This window comes from Neurospora hispaniola (genome assembly GCF_033458365.1).
Source record: "Neurospora hispaniola strain FGSC 10403 chromosome Unknown B0T23scaffold_3, whole genome shotgun sequence".
In the NCBI taxonomy this organism is placed as follows: domain Eukaryota; kingdom Fungi; phylum Ascomycota; class Sordariomycetes; order Sordariales; family Sordariaceae; genus Neurospora; species Neurospora hispaniola.
Window position 1 is genome coordinate 3,454,835 of NW_026944408.1, and position 14,366 is coordinate 3,469,200.

At 52.7% G+C, this 14,366-nt stretch overlaps 4 protein-coding genes across 4 annotated transcripts; 1 reads left to right on the forward strand and 3 right to left on the reverse strand.

Moving 5' to 3' along the window:
* Positions 1-532: 532 nt before the first annotated feature.
* B0T23DRAFT_122198 (dephospho-CoA kinase-domain-containing protein) lies at positions 533-1,675 on the reverse strand. Its single transcript, XM_062832055.1, has one exon. It carries the CDS (start codon positions 1,447-1,449, stop codon positions 619-621), a length of 831 nt encoding a protein of 276 aa, XP_062694404.1. The 5' UTR covers positions 1,450-1,675; the 3' UTR covers positions 533-618.
* A 794-nt stretch (positions 1,676-2,469) lies between these two features.
* On the reverse strand, positions 2,470-4,697 carry B0T23DRAFT_403768 (uncharacterized protein; the record flags this gene model as incomplete). The annotated part of the gene is made up of 3 exons (XM_062838807.1): positions 2,470-2,964; positions 3,329-3,844; positions 4,569-4,697. The coding sequence occupies 3 exons, from the start codon at positions 4,695-4,697 to the stop codon at positions 2,470-2,472; spliced, it is 1,140 nt and encodes a 379-aa protein (XP_062694405.1).
* A 1,654-nt stretch (positions 4,698-6,351) lies between these two features.
* Positions 6,352-7,730, reverse strand: B0T23DRAFT_122250 (mitochondrial import inner membrane translocase subunit tim23). The gene is made up of 2 exons (XM_062832057.1): positions 6,584-7,730; positions 6,352-6,513 (listed from the first exon to the last, which is right to left on the reverse strand). The coding sequence occupies exons 1-2, from the start codon at positions 7,241-7,243 to the stop codon at positions 6,463-6,465; spliced, it is 711 nt and encodes a 236-aa protein (XP_062694406.1). The 5' UTR covers positions 7,244-7,730; the 3' UTR covers positions 6,352-6,462.
* A 283-nt stretch (positions 7,731-8,013) lies between these two features.
* On the forward strand, positions 8,014-13,489 carry B0T23DRAFT_336296 (putative death-receptor fusion protein-domain-containing protein). The gene is made up of 4 exons (XM_062835808.1): positions 8,014-8,367; positions 8,453-10,757; positions 10,813-11,117; positions 11,169-13,489. Exons 1-4 carry the CDS (start codon positions 8,219-8,221, stop codon positions 13,198-13,200), a joined length of 4,791 nt encoding a protein of 1,596 aa, XP_062694407.1. The 5' UTR covers positions 8,014-8,218; the 3' UTR covers positions 13,201-13,489.
* The last annotated feature ends 877 nt before the right edge of the window (positions 13,490-14,366 follow it).

Here is a 14,366-nt window from a genome sequence, read left to right on the forward strand (position 1 = left end):
GGAGGGGAGGGAGGAGGGTTTATATCCTCTGCAACGTAAGAAATTCCAGTTCCCAAATCACCTCGCAAATTGTTGCTGTTATCAATCTGATATGTGGTTGATCCCAAGCTCACCTCGTCGTATCGACCCTGTCCCTATCATCGAGACTATCAAGTCGAAACCAAAACATCAGCTGCATGGTGAACGACTTTTTTAAACGGCCAACGTCCATTGTATCCGAACAGGACGTGAACCAAACCTTGATAACAAAAGAAAAAGGGACAACAGACCACAGATCATGGCGTTGCCAGCCGAGAAGGATATCCCTTCAGTCTGTATACCACCCATCCACCACGTTCCATCATTGCCGTTGCTGTAGAGTGAATTGCCCTTTTGACAGACAGGCCCGATGGGACTGGAACAGGACGATAACAGAAACCTTGAAGACACGAAAGAAGATAAAGTGAACACACCAATTCACCTTCCCTACTGAGAAAATGTCCCCTTCACTCATCTGCCATCTTTCCACCCTTTTCCGTCCACGTGTCCTTCTCCTCGACCGTCCTCATCTCATCATCGTGTCCTCTCGCAATCCCATCTAGAGATTAGGCGGGTATCAACACAAATCCCCCCTATCCCTCACAACTTTGCCCGCTCCGCCTCCTTCTTCTCCCTCCACCTCCTATCCACCCTCAAATTCGCCCAATAATTCCACAACGCACTCACCACCGCCGCCGGCGGGCACATCCACAAGAACCATGCCCACCACTTCGGACTATACTTCTCCACCACCCCCTGCCAAAACACCCTCCGCACCTGCTCCTCCAACTCTCTCTTATCCCCATCATTCCAAACCACGCACCCTCTCCCCTCGCCCCTCTCCAGTGCCCTTTCTGCCTTCTCCCTCACATCCCCTTGACTCCTCACCCGATTCTCCGCATCCTCCTGGCTCAAATGCGGATCCCTAGCCCTCAACCTCTCCATCTGCACCTTCGGATCCTTCACCCCGACCACCAATACCGTCCCGCAGAACTTATCCAACTGACTCTCAAACAACAGCGGGATATCCAGCACCACGGCTCTATATCCCTTCACATACGCCTTCAGCACCGCCAGCGCCATCGCCTTTCTTACCGCCGGGTGGACAATGGAATTCAAACGGGCGCGGTCCTTGCGTACCTCGGGGGAGTCACCAAAGACACGGCGGCCCAGGGCCGGGCGGTTGAGGGGGCGGCCTTTTCCTGTGGGGCCGTTTTCGGGCATATCGGGCCCGGAGGGAACGAGGAGGTCGGGCGTGGTGGGACCAAAGTAGGAGACGATGGCGTTGTAGCCGGCGGTGCCGGGCTCGACGACTTTACGAGCGAGAAGGTCGGCGTCGATGACGGGGAGGCTATAGGGGGGCGAGGAGAGGAGGGAGGAGACGGTTGATTTGCCGGTGGCGATGGAGCCGGTTAGGCCTATGACGAGCATCTTGGTAGTTGTTTGGGGATGTGGTTGTTTGATGAAGTTTGAGTTGTGTGTATGATTGTATGATCAATTGTGTGCAATGGCCTGAGGTGTATATGGCTCTAGGGTCTGTTTACAAGTATACGCTGTTCAGGTTGATACTATTCTTCGTGAGGTGATGTCGTTGATGTTCCCAAAATGGGCGGGTCGGGCAGGTGTCAACGATTGGTTCAGAAACATTGCGCCATCCAAGGATTCAGACGATGCGGGGGTGGGGTGACAGTCCACACATCCGGACAGGTAAGTACCCACTGAGCTCCATCTAGTGGTTAGTGTTTACGACACAAGCAGCCTAGCGATCACACTAACAAACACACGGCGTGATAAGTGCCTTATTCCATTTGGCATATATCTCTTGCAGCTAGGATACTAACAGAAAGACTTTGCTGTTTATGCAGCAATATGGTAATGTCAGGTACCTCCTTGCATATGACAACCTCCATCATTCATCACAAGGGATGCTCCTAACCAACCTTGAACGACATCGTTTCAATTTAGTCCGACGACCTTTCGATGACAGTCTTCGTACCTTGACGGGCACCAAAGCTAGGCAACTGGATATTTAATTAAGCACTGCTGTGATAGGACCGATATCTAAGTAGCAAACGTCCTGCAAACGCGATTGCCTGTTGCCAGAAACATTCTCCATGCATCCATCTGCTTGGCGATGTCAAGCAAGAACTAAACCAGGTAATAGTTTGACGTCGACCCAATGTGCCAATCACAATTGCTACCCCCGGAAACTTCAAGCTTCTGTTTGCTTCCACTGAAGGCAAACCCTTTGAGCCGATTGATCGCAAAATGAAGAGGAAAACCAGAATCAAAACAAAAGACGCAATCCCAAGCGCCAGTGACCGAACCCGCAAAACGCCGAACCTCGCCAACGATGAATGGTGATGGTGTCTACACACATTAGAATTCGATGCCAACAAGCACATGCAGGACAACTTACCAAGAAACCCGTCTTCTTTTCTCCATCCAAGCTTAGGACTGCATGCGGACGGCATAGAAGACGCCATCGTCGGTCATGTACCAGCGGCAGTCGCCAAGGTTGTCAATCGTGAACCTGTTGCGCAGGGTCCAGTTTCCGTCGACCTCACGGCAGCGATACATGCGAGACGGGTCATCGTCGGCGGGCTTAAAATCCTGTGCCTCATCCATGTTGTTCTCATAAGCGATCTGCTCGTTGTTTGCGGCAACCTCACTGGCAGTGAGGCCCACGCCGAGAGCGGGCTCGGGATGAACGGCACCGGGGACCGCAGGCATGGGGGCAACTGGAGCATTACCTGCAACGATCACGGTCGCGCCCGGGGCGTACGCAGGCTGGGGCTGAGCCATCATCATGGGCTGGCCGGGGACAGGCTGGGCCTGGACCAAGACCGGTTGCATGGCAGGCTGCGGCATGACAGGCTGCTGGACGATATAGCCGGGCGGAGCGGCGCCGGGAACCTGCTGCATCGGAACGGGTATTCCGGTAGCCTGTGACCAGTTAGCAAATTTCGACTCTTGAAAGCTCGTTTATCAGCGGCAAATGTTTTGGAAAGCAGCAAGCAGTCAGGACACGGGAAGCTGTAGTTCACTTGAACTACTGGCAGTGAGGACGCGAAAAAAAAACAAGTGGAAAGCGCAAATCAACGACACTTGCAAAGTATTGCTGTTGCTGTTGGTCCCAAGTCGGGTAGAGTCCGGCCTGCCACTGGCTCTGATAATGGCCATGGTATTGGCTCTGGTATTGGTACTGTATCTGATAGGGAGCCTGGTTCGGCACCTGGTATTACTGTGGGTACTGCTTCCCAACTACGGGCTGCTGCATTCTCGAGGACGGAGAACAAGTCTGACTGACCATATACTGAGCGGCCTGCTGGACAGGCATTTGGAGACCAAGCTGTCCGTCGTGGCGCGGGGTATAGTAATGAAGCTCAGGGCCGGTGGAGGTGTCGCCAACCTGGGGTTGGAAATGGACGCCAGTATTGGCCGGGGCGAGGGCGTACTGAGACATGTTGACTTGGTATGTTGTTGGGAGGTAAGGGATCACGGTCTGGCACTGGGCGGTTTGCTGATTATAGCCGAGTTGCCACGGTTGGAGTTGTTGATAAGGCGACGCGGGGATGAAGGAGGGATGGTATTGCGCTGCCTTGTGGTCGGCTTGTATTCCTCCCGGGCCTGTGTGATGAGTGAAGACTTGTTGAGAGGACGTTGAAACTCCCGGGTCGGCAGGCGGAAAGGCGGGGTAGTGCTCAGGACTGGTCGGTTCTTCCTGGGCAGGTGACTCTTCCTGGAATGATGGACGCTTGCGCAGGGCGGACTTTAAGGGGAGTGGCTGGACGTCCTTCTCGAGGCCTTGTTGAAAAGAAACCCTCTTTGGAGATTTGAAGTTGCCCTTGTCTGGAGGCGCGCCCATGATGGGTTGGGACGCAAAGTTGGTTTCTCAAGGTGGACTTCCGGCGTGTGCGGTGGTCCGGCTTGAGTGGAGAGGGTTGTTTGTGAAGAATACGAGAGGAAGGAGGGCCCGAAGGAAACAAAAGGGAAGGTGCAATGGGGTGTAAGTGCGCTGCGTGGGTTTAAAAAGGTGCTCGCTGACCGCCTCCACTTCTTGCCTTAGGGTCGTCGTAGAATCTTCACCACCAGCACGGCCGCCAATGCAGTCCCTCTGACATCGATCTCTCAGCGTGTCTTGTGGCGAGCTTCCACTTCAGCGCGTGATGCTCTGCTGCAGAATCCGCCTGTTGTTGGGTAATCTCCAGAGGTGAAATCCGTAGAAGTGAGTGGTAAGTGAATGGAAGGTGATCCGCTGTTGCCTGGGGAGCGCAGAAACTGAGCGCGAGTGAAGGGATCACGGCAACTGAAGACATCCACATGGGAAACCTGCAGCCCCGCGTTGTAGCCAAGCAAGTCTGGATCTGTCGTTGAGTCCTCGTGATCGTTGTCCTGCCAACAAACGCTCCTTCCTTCAAACAAGTCTTCGAGTCTGCTCGATGTCTTCGGATCCAAGAGAGTACTAACCCTCAGAGGTACCTGACCTGCTGCTGCTCCCAGTCTCTTGGGGGTGGAAATTTTGCAACAAGGAAAGCAAGCAAACTTACCACGTCGCGGAGCTCCCAGGCCCTCGTGCTCTCGTTAAACGCATAGTGATACTTGTCGCCGTACCGGTTGACCGGTTCGCGCTCGAAATCGACGTCGGCAAACGGCCAGCAAGGAATGCAACAGCACATGTTGACTGCTTCTTCTCTAATTGCTCTGATTGCTTTCGATTCGGGGTATTTTTGCCGTTGCCGTGGCAGTAATGGTTGTTCTTCCTGATGTGCTGCGAGCGCGGTTCAAATCAGTAGTCGAGTTGGTTTGAAAGTTTTGTTGTCTGTCAACTGCGGAAGCGCAGTTAAACGGAAACTCCGTCTTTCATCTGCCTTGGTCTTGATAAGATACTTGGCAGAAGCCGGCCCGGGCAGGTATGAAGCTCCCGCAACCGAAAACGGGAGGCACGGCCCAAGACACTCTAAGCCCACATGACGACCCGACTGTAACGACTTTTCTTGGTGTATGAGAAACATCAAAGTATGCCTTGGCAGTATTTAGACATGAGCTATGACACTTAAGGTAGAATCATTACATCTCGTGCACCTGATCATCTTGCTTGTTGATATGTCACCTACGACTTCATTGCCTGCTTGGTTTTTGTTGTGGTTCGTGAATGCGCTGCCCCGGTTCATCCTAAACTGACAAAGGTGGATAGTTACGTTGTCTTCTTTCTATGCCAAAGTGTTATGTTGGTATACTATCGAGTTTTTGTATATTCCTCAAGTGGCTTTCTATGGTGGTTTAGGAAGAAGGTGGGGATACATTACACGTTACATATGATCATGTCGAGCTCGCCTTTCTCCTTTTGCAACAGCATCCCACACCACGAACCAAACGATGTAAGCTCGATGATGTGGTAGTTTCTCTTGTTATCACCAAAGATATGGATGGGAAATTTGCTTTATTAGTCTCCGATCTTAGAGAAAGCTAGAACGGGATTTGTAGAGGGACTTAGCATGAAGAGACAAAGTTGTCATCTTCACTGAGACTTGTAGCTCACTACGTCTAGTCTGTCGATTATCAAAGGATCGTGTTTTCCTACCTGTCTTGATCTCTCAGCTTCCATGTATTGAAACTGGTGCTTGCCTGTTGTTCTCAAGCCGAATATTTGCATGGGGAATACTCGAGGAACAATGTGCGTACGATTTCCGGTCTTGCGGCGAATATGGAATTCGTCGACCATGGGCCTTATCCTAAGGGAGTGAATATGTTCATTCGCAGTCCTGCCCCTTAGTCGCTTCGAACTTTGAATTCACACCTGCTTGCAATTATTCTCGACACAAACGTGTGCCAGGGTGACATGCCCAATATATCCCACACCAAACATTACCTCTATTATCTTATCATGAAACCCGGAGCCAACAGTCATGTACAACCCGCGATAGACTCAAAGTTTGAATGAAGCCTGCCGCAATGCCCCATATGCCCAACCGGGGCGATTGCGCTCTATGTCCATATGATCCGCTATAATACATACAATTTTCCACACACGGGGAGGAGAGAGATGAGACTAACCCTTGCGCTATGCACCACTATGCACACACCCTGCCCTTTGGCCCCTCTTCCATGTCCTGCCTTGTTCAAGCCCTGCCCAGCCCAGTGTCGCTTTATTTTCGTTCTTCCCTCTCTTGTTCGTACACATCCACCAGTCCGTGCCTGCTGTCCCTTTGCTCCGTGTTGACCCAAGGACACACACACATCTTCTTCGCAGTGGTCTTCCGTGCTGGTGAGTAAAGACACTGGTTTTTTTCTGTCGGTTCTCTCGAAGATTAAAATAATAGAGAAGGCTGGCTAGCTATGCACTCTTTTCATGGAGCAACGATAGATGGCCAGAGAGTCATGGGATGAAGGGAACAGAAGATGACTTTTTTTTTTTTTCCTGTTTCATTCTTCGTCCCCACTTCAGTCAACCTCGTTGGTCTGCGGGGAGGGGAAGAACGTCCTCCTGGTGACCTAGTGACACAGTCAAGTTAGCAAGGTGTATTTCCAGTCTACGCCTGCCATACGAAAAATGGTAACATACCGCCCAAGCACCGGCTATCGTCGCAACAATACCACCCGAAATCATCATGGGCTTCAGACCCCTGGTGCTCTTGAAGAGCATACCACTAAGCGCACCGGCCAGGATGGAGTTGGCGGCATCGTGCTTGCCCCTCACGTAACCAATGCCGGCGTTGATTAGGTTGTAGCAGATGGCGACAACACCGGCCGAGTTGCCGAGGTAGGGACCGCGACGGGTGACGGCGTTAAGGACGGAGTTGAGGCGCAGCTTGGGCGGCTGGCCGGCCGATCTCTGGAGACCCTCTTTCAAACCCCACGCGCCTCCGATAGTGAGGGCCGTCAGGTAGGTGATACCGGTTCCGTAGCAGAGGTCGTCGGTGAAGCCGCGCGAGGGCAAAACTGAGGCGCCGGCGGCATCAGGGAGCGGGGTATCCTCAAGCGAGATGTATTCTAGTGTTTCCTTGTTGAGGCCGGCGAGAGGGTGTAGTTGTGTGGGGTCGGCGAAGGAAGAGCTACCGAGAAAGGCCTCGACACCTTGGGGCTGGCTAGCATCGAAGGGCGAGGGATATGAAGGAGCGGTGGTGGTGGTTGTCTGAGGTGCGCTGGGGGCGGGGGCGGCGGGCTCTTGCTGCTCTTGCTGCTTCTTGTTGCCTCCGGTGAGGGTGTTCCAAAGGCCGGACATTGTGACTGAAGTGGAGGGGTTCGATGGGTTATCGGATCGTTAAACAGTTGGGAAACACGAAGCAGATAGACCGCGGACTGCTGCGCGCAAGAGTGGTGACGGGTAGCCGGAGGGAAGGGTGGGTGGGTGGTGCCGTCGGCAACTAAGTAAGCTATCGTATCTTCGGAGGAGTGACGGACGGGTCGGTGGGCGAGACGGATGGGATCTCGAATTGGCTCCGGCTCACGCGCAACTTGGACCGACGCCTGTCTTGGCCCCCGATAACGTCGGAACTTCGAAAAAATTTACCTCTATGGCGCCCGCATGGCCCGTGCGAGCGATTGGCGTCATATGTACCTCTACATATGTATATACATGCTCTTGGGCTTTGATTTCGGGGACATTTCAACATGTCGAAGTGGAACTCAACGGAGGCTGTTATGAAGATGACCTACCTTATTGAAAGACTATCTGCAGTATATTGTGGGCATCTGAAGCTGAGCTAGACTACGCCTTGAACAGAGATATTCAACGGATTCTCCATGTTCCCTTCCTAGGTTTCTCAGGACTTCGCTTTGGCATCTTTTGAGGGGTTCGTTTGTGATTCTATACAGTGCAGGGGTATCTCTTGGCATGGCGGCAGGCAACTTCAGACCCAAAACAAGCACGGTGGCCGGAGTGGATCCACCCCAGAACATGCGCAGTGGATGTAAACACACAGTGGGTGATGCTATAGGCCTTTGAAGATCCCAAAATTTCACAACTCGTCGCTCATACTTTGCATGAGTGCCCAGCAGAGAGGTGGATTACTATCACACTGCAGTAACTTCAGGCCCTCAATTCTAACCTACTGGGGGGCCTATTGACGGTCAGGCACTTACCACTCTTCGCTCCTTCTTCATTGCCTCCCTTTCCCAGTCATCACTCTGCAACGAAGTCTCGGATGCACGTCTAAACCGGGTCCCTCAATCATAACTTCCCTTTTGGACTGCGGGGATGGAGTCAACCCAAGTCCAGCAAAATGCCCCCGGCAGCAGCACCATTGACACGGACGCTCTGCTAGCCGGACTGGGCCCCGAAGTGTTTGAAAATGCCAACACCATCACCAAGTGGCTGTTGTCACAACCCACCGAGTCACTCCCAGTGTAGGTTTCTTTTCTTTCGGATATCTTCAGTTTCCAGTTATTCTTTGTGGACGCATATACAGACCATCACTAACACCAGTGTTAGCATCGCACAGGCAGTATTTGCCAAGTTGTTCAGCAACGCCTCCGAGTCTCGCCAGTATCACGGCAACGGTCACGATGTCGTAAGGCTCTGCAGCTTTGTTCAGCAATGCGCCAAGGCCAAAGACGAGAAGCTGAAGGAATGGGCCTTCACCGAGCCTGTCTCAACGAGGCTGTTCCATTTCTACCTTGAGTGGTATGAACACGACCCGCATCGTGCCCTGAGACTGATTCTCGATGTTCTTGTGGCCTCGGCGACCATCAATCCCAAACCCGAGACAGGGAAGGCAGTGAAGGAACACATCCTCAAGACCATCGTGGAGATTGTCGCTCGCAAGTCTGCCATGCAACTGACCAAGTCTGGCCTGCAGTGTCTGGACCACTTCTTGAACAAAAAGGTTCTTTCCCTCGACGATGTTGCTCGCAAGTATCGCGAGGTCGACTCTTCTGTCGCCGACCTACCTCATCTCTCCGTGTGGAAGTCCTTTGTCTTTGAGCTGTTCTCGTGGATGGAGCTTCCCTACGTCTGCCCTCATGCCGGCAAATGTCTTGTGCATATTTTTAAGGGTTTAAGTACCCAAGAAATCGAAACTTTCACTGTCGATGTCTGGAAGACGTGGCTACAGGAGGCTGTGGCCCAGAGACCAGCAGTCTTGGAGGATATCAAGAACTATGTCCTAGTTCCTATTTTCAAGACTGACAAGGTCGAATCTCTGAAGCTGCTCGAGGCGTTTAACCGCAGCGAGATACCCGTCGGATTTACACAGGATCTGACCGATCTGACTCTCTTGCTCCAGTTGGCGACACTCGAGACCGGCAAGCGGTTCGGTCTCGTGGAAGAACCCAGCAATGATATTGACGCTTCTCAGTCTTCAAGCAAGGTAACTCTTCGGGACACTGTCCTCGAAAGCTTCCTCACACATCCTTCCCTCTCCGTCAGATCCAGCGCTTTCTCCTTGTTGGTCTCTTCCCAGGCCACTACGAAGCCCTTTTCCCGGATAGCGTTTGACCTACTCAGGAAGCACCTCGCCGCCTTCCATGCCGACTTTGACGCCAAATTGCGCAACGAGGTGCTCGGCTATACGAAGAACCTGATTCGGCGTGTTAAGAACGTCATCTCCGTTGCCCAGAGAAGCCTTGCCCAAGCAGCCAGCAAGCAGAACCCGGCGCCTGCGGACAAGGATACGACATCATCAAAGAAGAAGCCCGCTCCTGAGAACTTGTTGAAGAGTCCCACCGAGGCCAGGGAGGTACTTGACCGCCACGAGGCTTTCTTTTCGTGGTACCTTGGGTTTTTGAAGGGTGAGCTTTTGCCCACAACGTCTTACCAACGCCACATCACAGCCATGAGAGCGGCACTTTTGGCGTTGAAGGTTGGAAAACACGCTGGTGCCACGGATGATGTTGTCGATGAGGACGTTTCAAAGTCAATATCTTCAGATTTCACTTGGATCCGCCTTCTTCTGGATCTACTCTTGGACCCTTTTGACGATGTCAGAGACTCCGCCTCTAACCTTCTGGGTTTGTTCTCTCAAGAAATCATCAAGTCCCCCGCACAACCCAGTCTCAATAGCAAGACCCAACTCGAGGTCTTGCAAGACTTTTGCCTAAAAGCCCGGGCTTTGGCAGACAGAACTGGCCGCGCTGATCACGGTGACGGCGCTGCTCGCTCCCAGGGACTTCTGTGCCGATGGTTGGATGGTGCAGATCTCCAGATTGCTCACATTTCCAAGATTATCAGTGGTCTTGAAGACAAGGTCACAAAGGCAGAGAAGGACTTGGGCCACGCCGCCATTGAGAACCCCGTACATCCAGATTTTGCCGCCATCAGCTATGCGTGGCCTGTGCTGGCCAAGGAGACCTTTTCCGAAACACAGTTGGAAGCCATCCATCAATTATATCAGCGCATCTTCGACTGTGCCAAGCGTATTTGGGTAGCAGTCAGGCATGTGCTATGCGATGACTCTCCGGAAGGCCACTTGCCCGAGGAGATGGAGGAAATCGAGGGATTGGACACCAAAGACCTATTGAGTTACAGTTTCCGTGCAGTTCACGAGTCGAGCAACCTGATGCGACTGATGCTCCAGACGTTGCGTCTCACTCCAGGCCCGGGAGTGCCGTTCCCTCCTTTGCCCGTTTTCCAAGATACCGGGTACTTGACATTTGAGCAGCTTTCCAGCTTGAGGCATCGTGGTGCTTTCTCTACGGTATCTCTTACTTTTACGACATGTTGCCAGCTTACGCAAAAGCTCCCCATTGTCTTCCCCGAGACTGCAGGGTCCAACACTTTGCTTCGCGAATGGTACAAGGTATGTTTTGGAACTGATCACGGCTCTTTGGCTACCTTATCCTAACTCTCTGAAGGGCACCATCAACTGCATCATGAGTCAGGCCTCCACCACCCGTCGTTCTGCGGGTATTCCTTCCCTAGTTGCCGGCATCCTAACAGCCAACGCCGAATCGCCCTCGTTCAACGAGGTTTTCAGCGAGCTTGAGGAGATTGGCAGGAAGCCGGTCACGCAAGCGGAAACTGATGGATCGAACTTGCCACAAGTACATGCTCTGAATTCGCTCAGAGAGATCTTCAAGAGCTCATTATTGAGCAAGAAGGCCGAGGCTTACCTGGCCAGGACTTTGCAGCTGGCTGCAAACAACCTAAAGTCCGAAGTGTAAGTTGCAGACATGCACCAGCAGTCAGATCGAATGCTAACGAGGTATAGATGGGCCATTCGCAACTGCGGTCTCCTGTTGCTGAGGAGTCTTATCGACTGCTTGCTTGGAACGGGTGAGAGCAAGGCCATCATCGAATCGGGCTGGGACGGTGTCTCCGTTCGTATTTCTTATAACAAGTACCCAACACTGCCAGGTGTTATTCTGGGACTGTTGGAGTCTGCCAACAAGGCTCTTGGTGAAGATGCAAAGACAGCCGCCGCGGAGGCCGTCTTCCCGGCATTGGACATCATTCGTCGTGCCGGTCCCCCCGAGTCTTACCGCGCTGAACTCCAAGGTCATATTGAAGGCTACCTCGATAGCCACCTCTGGCACGTCAGAGAAATTGCGGCCAGGACACTCTGCTCCTTCCTTCTTCAAGGAGACTGGGTCGCAGAAATCCAGCGGCTCCTTGAGGAGTCTGAGGATCGCGCCAACCGCATCCATGGTGTCCTCCTGCTGACAAGATTTGTTCTGGAGCGCAAGACCAGCTTGGGTGCGGATGTTTCCGAAGATACATCCAAACTCAAGGTTCTCCTTCGCAGGCTTGCCGACGAGAGTGACAACTTCAAGACATGCCCCGTCGTCAAGGCTGCCTACCTTGAGATATTCAACATTTTGGCAAGCATCGATCCCATCGTCAACCAGTCGGCCTTTGAACTCATCGCCATCACTCCAGGCTCTGATTCAGCCACGGTGATGGACAAGACCAAGCAATACCCATCTTCGGCTCTCCTGGATGCAGAGGCTGTAATTGCCAGCGTCTACCACGCCGCAGCAGTCTTCGACACTAAGGTCCTACGGGCACTCTTTCTGCACACGCTTAGCAAGGACATCAACACCACCCAGCGAATGCTTGAGATGGTCGCTGCCGCCTGGAAGTCCATCACCACCACCGAAGCCATTGGGGGTCTCTCCAATCTTTACGCCGAAGTCTGCACCACCGCCGCCGCTACCCCCGATATCAAAGCAGCGGCGATCTCTAACCTCGGCGATCTCATCGACGCCCTTCTCCAGCAAGGCCGTCAAGCTGAGCTTGTCGGCCTCCCCTTCATGGCCACCATCGAACAAATCTGGAAGGGTCTCCAGCAAGGCGAGATCAACCCCAACCTCTCCTGCGCCATCATCCGAGCCAGCGGTTCCCTCATGGCCGCCCTTGCTCTTCGCAGCGCTACCACCACCACCACCACCGCCTGTGGCGAAATCGACAACGAGATGGCCCAACGTCTCCGGGCCTGGGGCGCCATGATGGCCGACGCGCTTGACATCGACAACACCTTCGACACGCGCTATGCGGCCGCCTCTTCTCTGACCTCCTTCTTCACCGGCTTCGTGCCTACAACAGGAGCAAACTGGTCCCCGGCTTTCCTCCCTGCGCTCTCGGCGCTCTACGATGCCCTAATTGACGACGATGACGAGGTCCGCGATCTTGCTTCCGCCGCTGCCGCGCCCGTCGTCGGACAGCCGATGGTTCCCCCCTCGGCAGCTGATCGCCTAGCGGTCTGGATGTCCGAGACGTTCTTTGGGCAAGAGGAGTTCCAAGAGCACTTGGTGTCTCGTCTCACAACCGGCAATTCCTCCCCAGTGACCGGAAAGTCTTCTGAGTTCACCTCGGCAGCGGAACAGCTCGTCACCGCTTTGCAGTTCGACGACTCACTCTTTGCTACTGAGGAGCAGAATCTGTTTATTGATGAGGTGAGAGAGACTAGACGCTGGCAGCGGGAGCTCATCGCCCGCGCCTCTGCTTCCGGATCTTCTGACATCCTCTCGTCCGGGCTTGCGTTCGCCAAGCTCAGTAAGTGGACGGAGGAAGGGCTGGAATACCTTTCCAGACTAGTGCGGGCGAATAGTGATGGGCCGCTGGAGTGGACAAGTGATCAACATGTGTTCGCGGCTTGTGCGAGGGTGTTACTATGCGCGGTTGCGGTGGTTAAGGTTGTCGGCGCCGAGTCGGCGGTTGGAGAGGCGTTGAAGACGTTCAAGGACGTTGCCGAGAAGGGAGGATTGCATGGTAGTTTGTTGGAGATTGTGGCGGCGGCGTGAGCGGGTGTTTGTTAGAAGTCTAAACCGTGGTGATAGATGTGCGCTAGAGCGCACGAAAAGTCTTGAATGCTATTGCCTTTCCTGTCCTTGACCCCGACCATGGATTTAATGTCATCCTTCGGCCTTTTACACATAACATGACATGTCGGTCTCTCACCCACACCCGGTGAAATATGTCACATGGGCATACTTCATTCCTAGTGTCACCAATACAGACTACACTCCTCCATGAAACACATTCAACCTGGCACACTCCTACACCCGCAACGCACCTGATCAACATCGCTGGGGAAAGAAAAAAAGAAAATAATGAACGAGAAAGAGATATCAAGAAAAGATTTTTTACCAATTATAACACATATAAAGACTGTGAAGACCACTTGATCAAAACCCCAGCGCGGTGTTTATATCAAGAAAAGACGTTGTAAATAAAGTATATTCGCTATGGATGAGTATGCTTCGCTGGACCTACCATGGTACCCACTAAACATAGGTAAACGCTAAGCCCATACAGGCATATCTGAACTTCCCTTCAACCAAGTTCTGTAGTGTACTACAATCATCGCACGAGCTATATTGTAAACCTTCCTTCCGCCATGATGTCCGCCTAGGCAGTCCATGGAAGTACCTAGAGGTAGTCAACAAAGCGCAAGAGATTTCCGAGTGACACGTACCTACCCGAAGTAGCTATCTTCAGCCGCTGGCCTGTACACCTGCTCAAACAGCTTTTGCAACTTTCAAATACTTGCTCGCAGTCGTGTTGTGCCTTGCCTTGCCTTCTTTGATCTGTTCACGCTTGTGATCCAGGTCTTCACTGCTGCCTGTTAGACGTATGTACCCACCTAGCGTCGGGTCCTGTTACGCAACGGTTTTTGTGTAACGAGGGTGTGTATATAACAAACAACCGGACCACAGCATCGGATGAACTACCCAACTCGACGTCAGGCGCATATCGATCTCTAGGAACATACTGGAAAAAATGTAAACTTTGCGGTCTGCCTAAGTAGAGGGAGGCATAATGTGTCATATGTAGATAGATGCTTGATTGTCTGGTCTTATCTTGTTTTGTTTTATTTCGTTTCGCATATGCAGATGCGTCAAAAGAGTTGATGCTTTACCTGTACGATATTGGGTGTCGAGTCTCAGGTTGTCCAGTATTGAGTGTA

What these genes read in the sequence shown, in the direction of transcription:
- B0T23DRAFT_122250 (XM_062832057.1), bottom strand. Translation starts at nt 7,243, where the DNA reads ATGTCCGGCCTTTGGAACACCCTCACCGGAGGCAACAAGAAGCAGCAA. An exon ending in CGATAGCCGGTGCTTGGGCG is followed by an intron (nt 6,514 to 6,583) that starts GTATGTTACCAT and finishes CTGTGTCACTAG; the next exon opens with GTCACCAGGAGGACGTTCTT.
- B0T23DRAFT_336296 (XM_062835808.1), top strand. Translation starts at nt 8,219, where the DNA reads ATGGAGTCAACCCAAGTCCAGCAAAATGCCCCCGGCAGCAGCACCATT. An exon ending in CCCACCGAGTCACTCCCAGT is followed by an intron (nt 8,368 to 8,452) that starts GTAGGTTTCTTT and finishes CACCAGTGTTAG; the next exon opens with CATCGCACAGGCAGTATTTG. An exon ending in AACAACCTAAAGTCCGAAGT is followed by an intron (nt 11,118 to 11,168) that starts GTAAGTTGCAGA and finishes AACGAGGTATAG; the next exon opens with ATGGGCCATTCGCAACTGCG.
- B0T23DRAFT_122198 (XM_062832055.1), bottom strand. Translation starts at nt 1,449, where the DNA reads ATGCTCGTCATAGGCCTAACCGGCTCCATCGCCACCGGCAAATCAACC.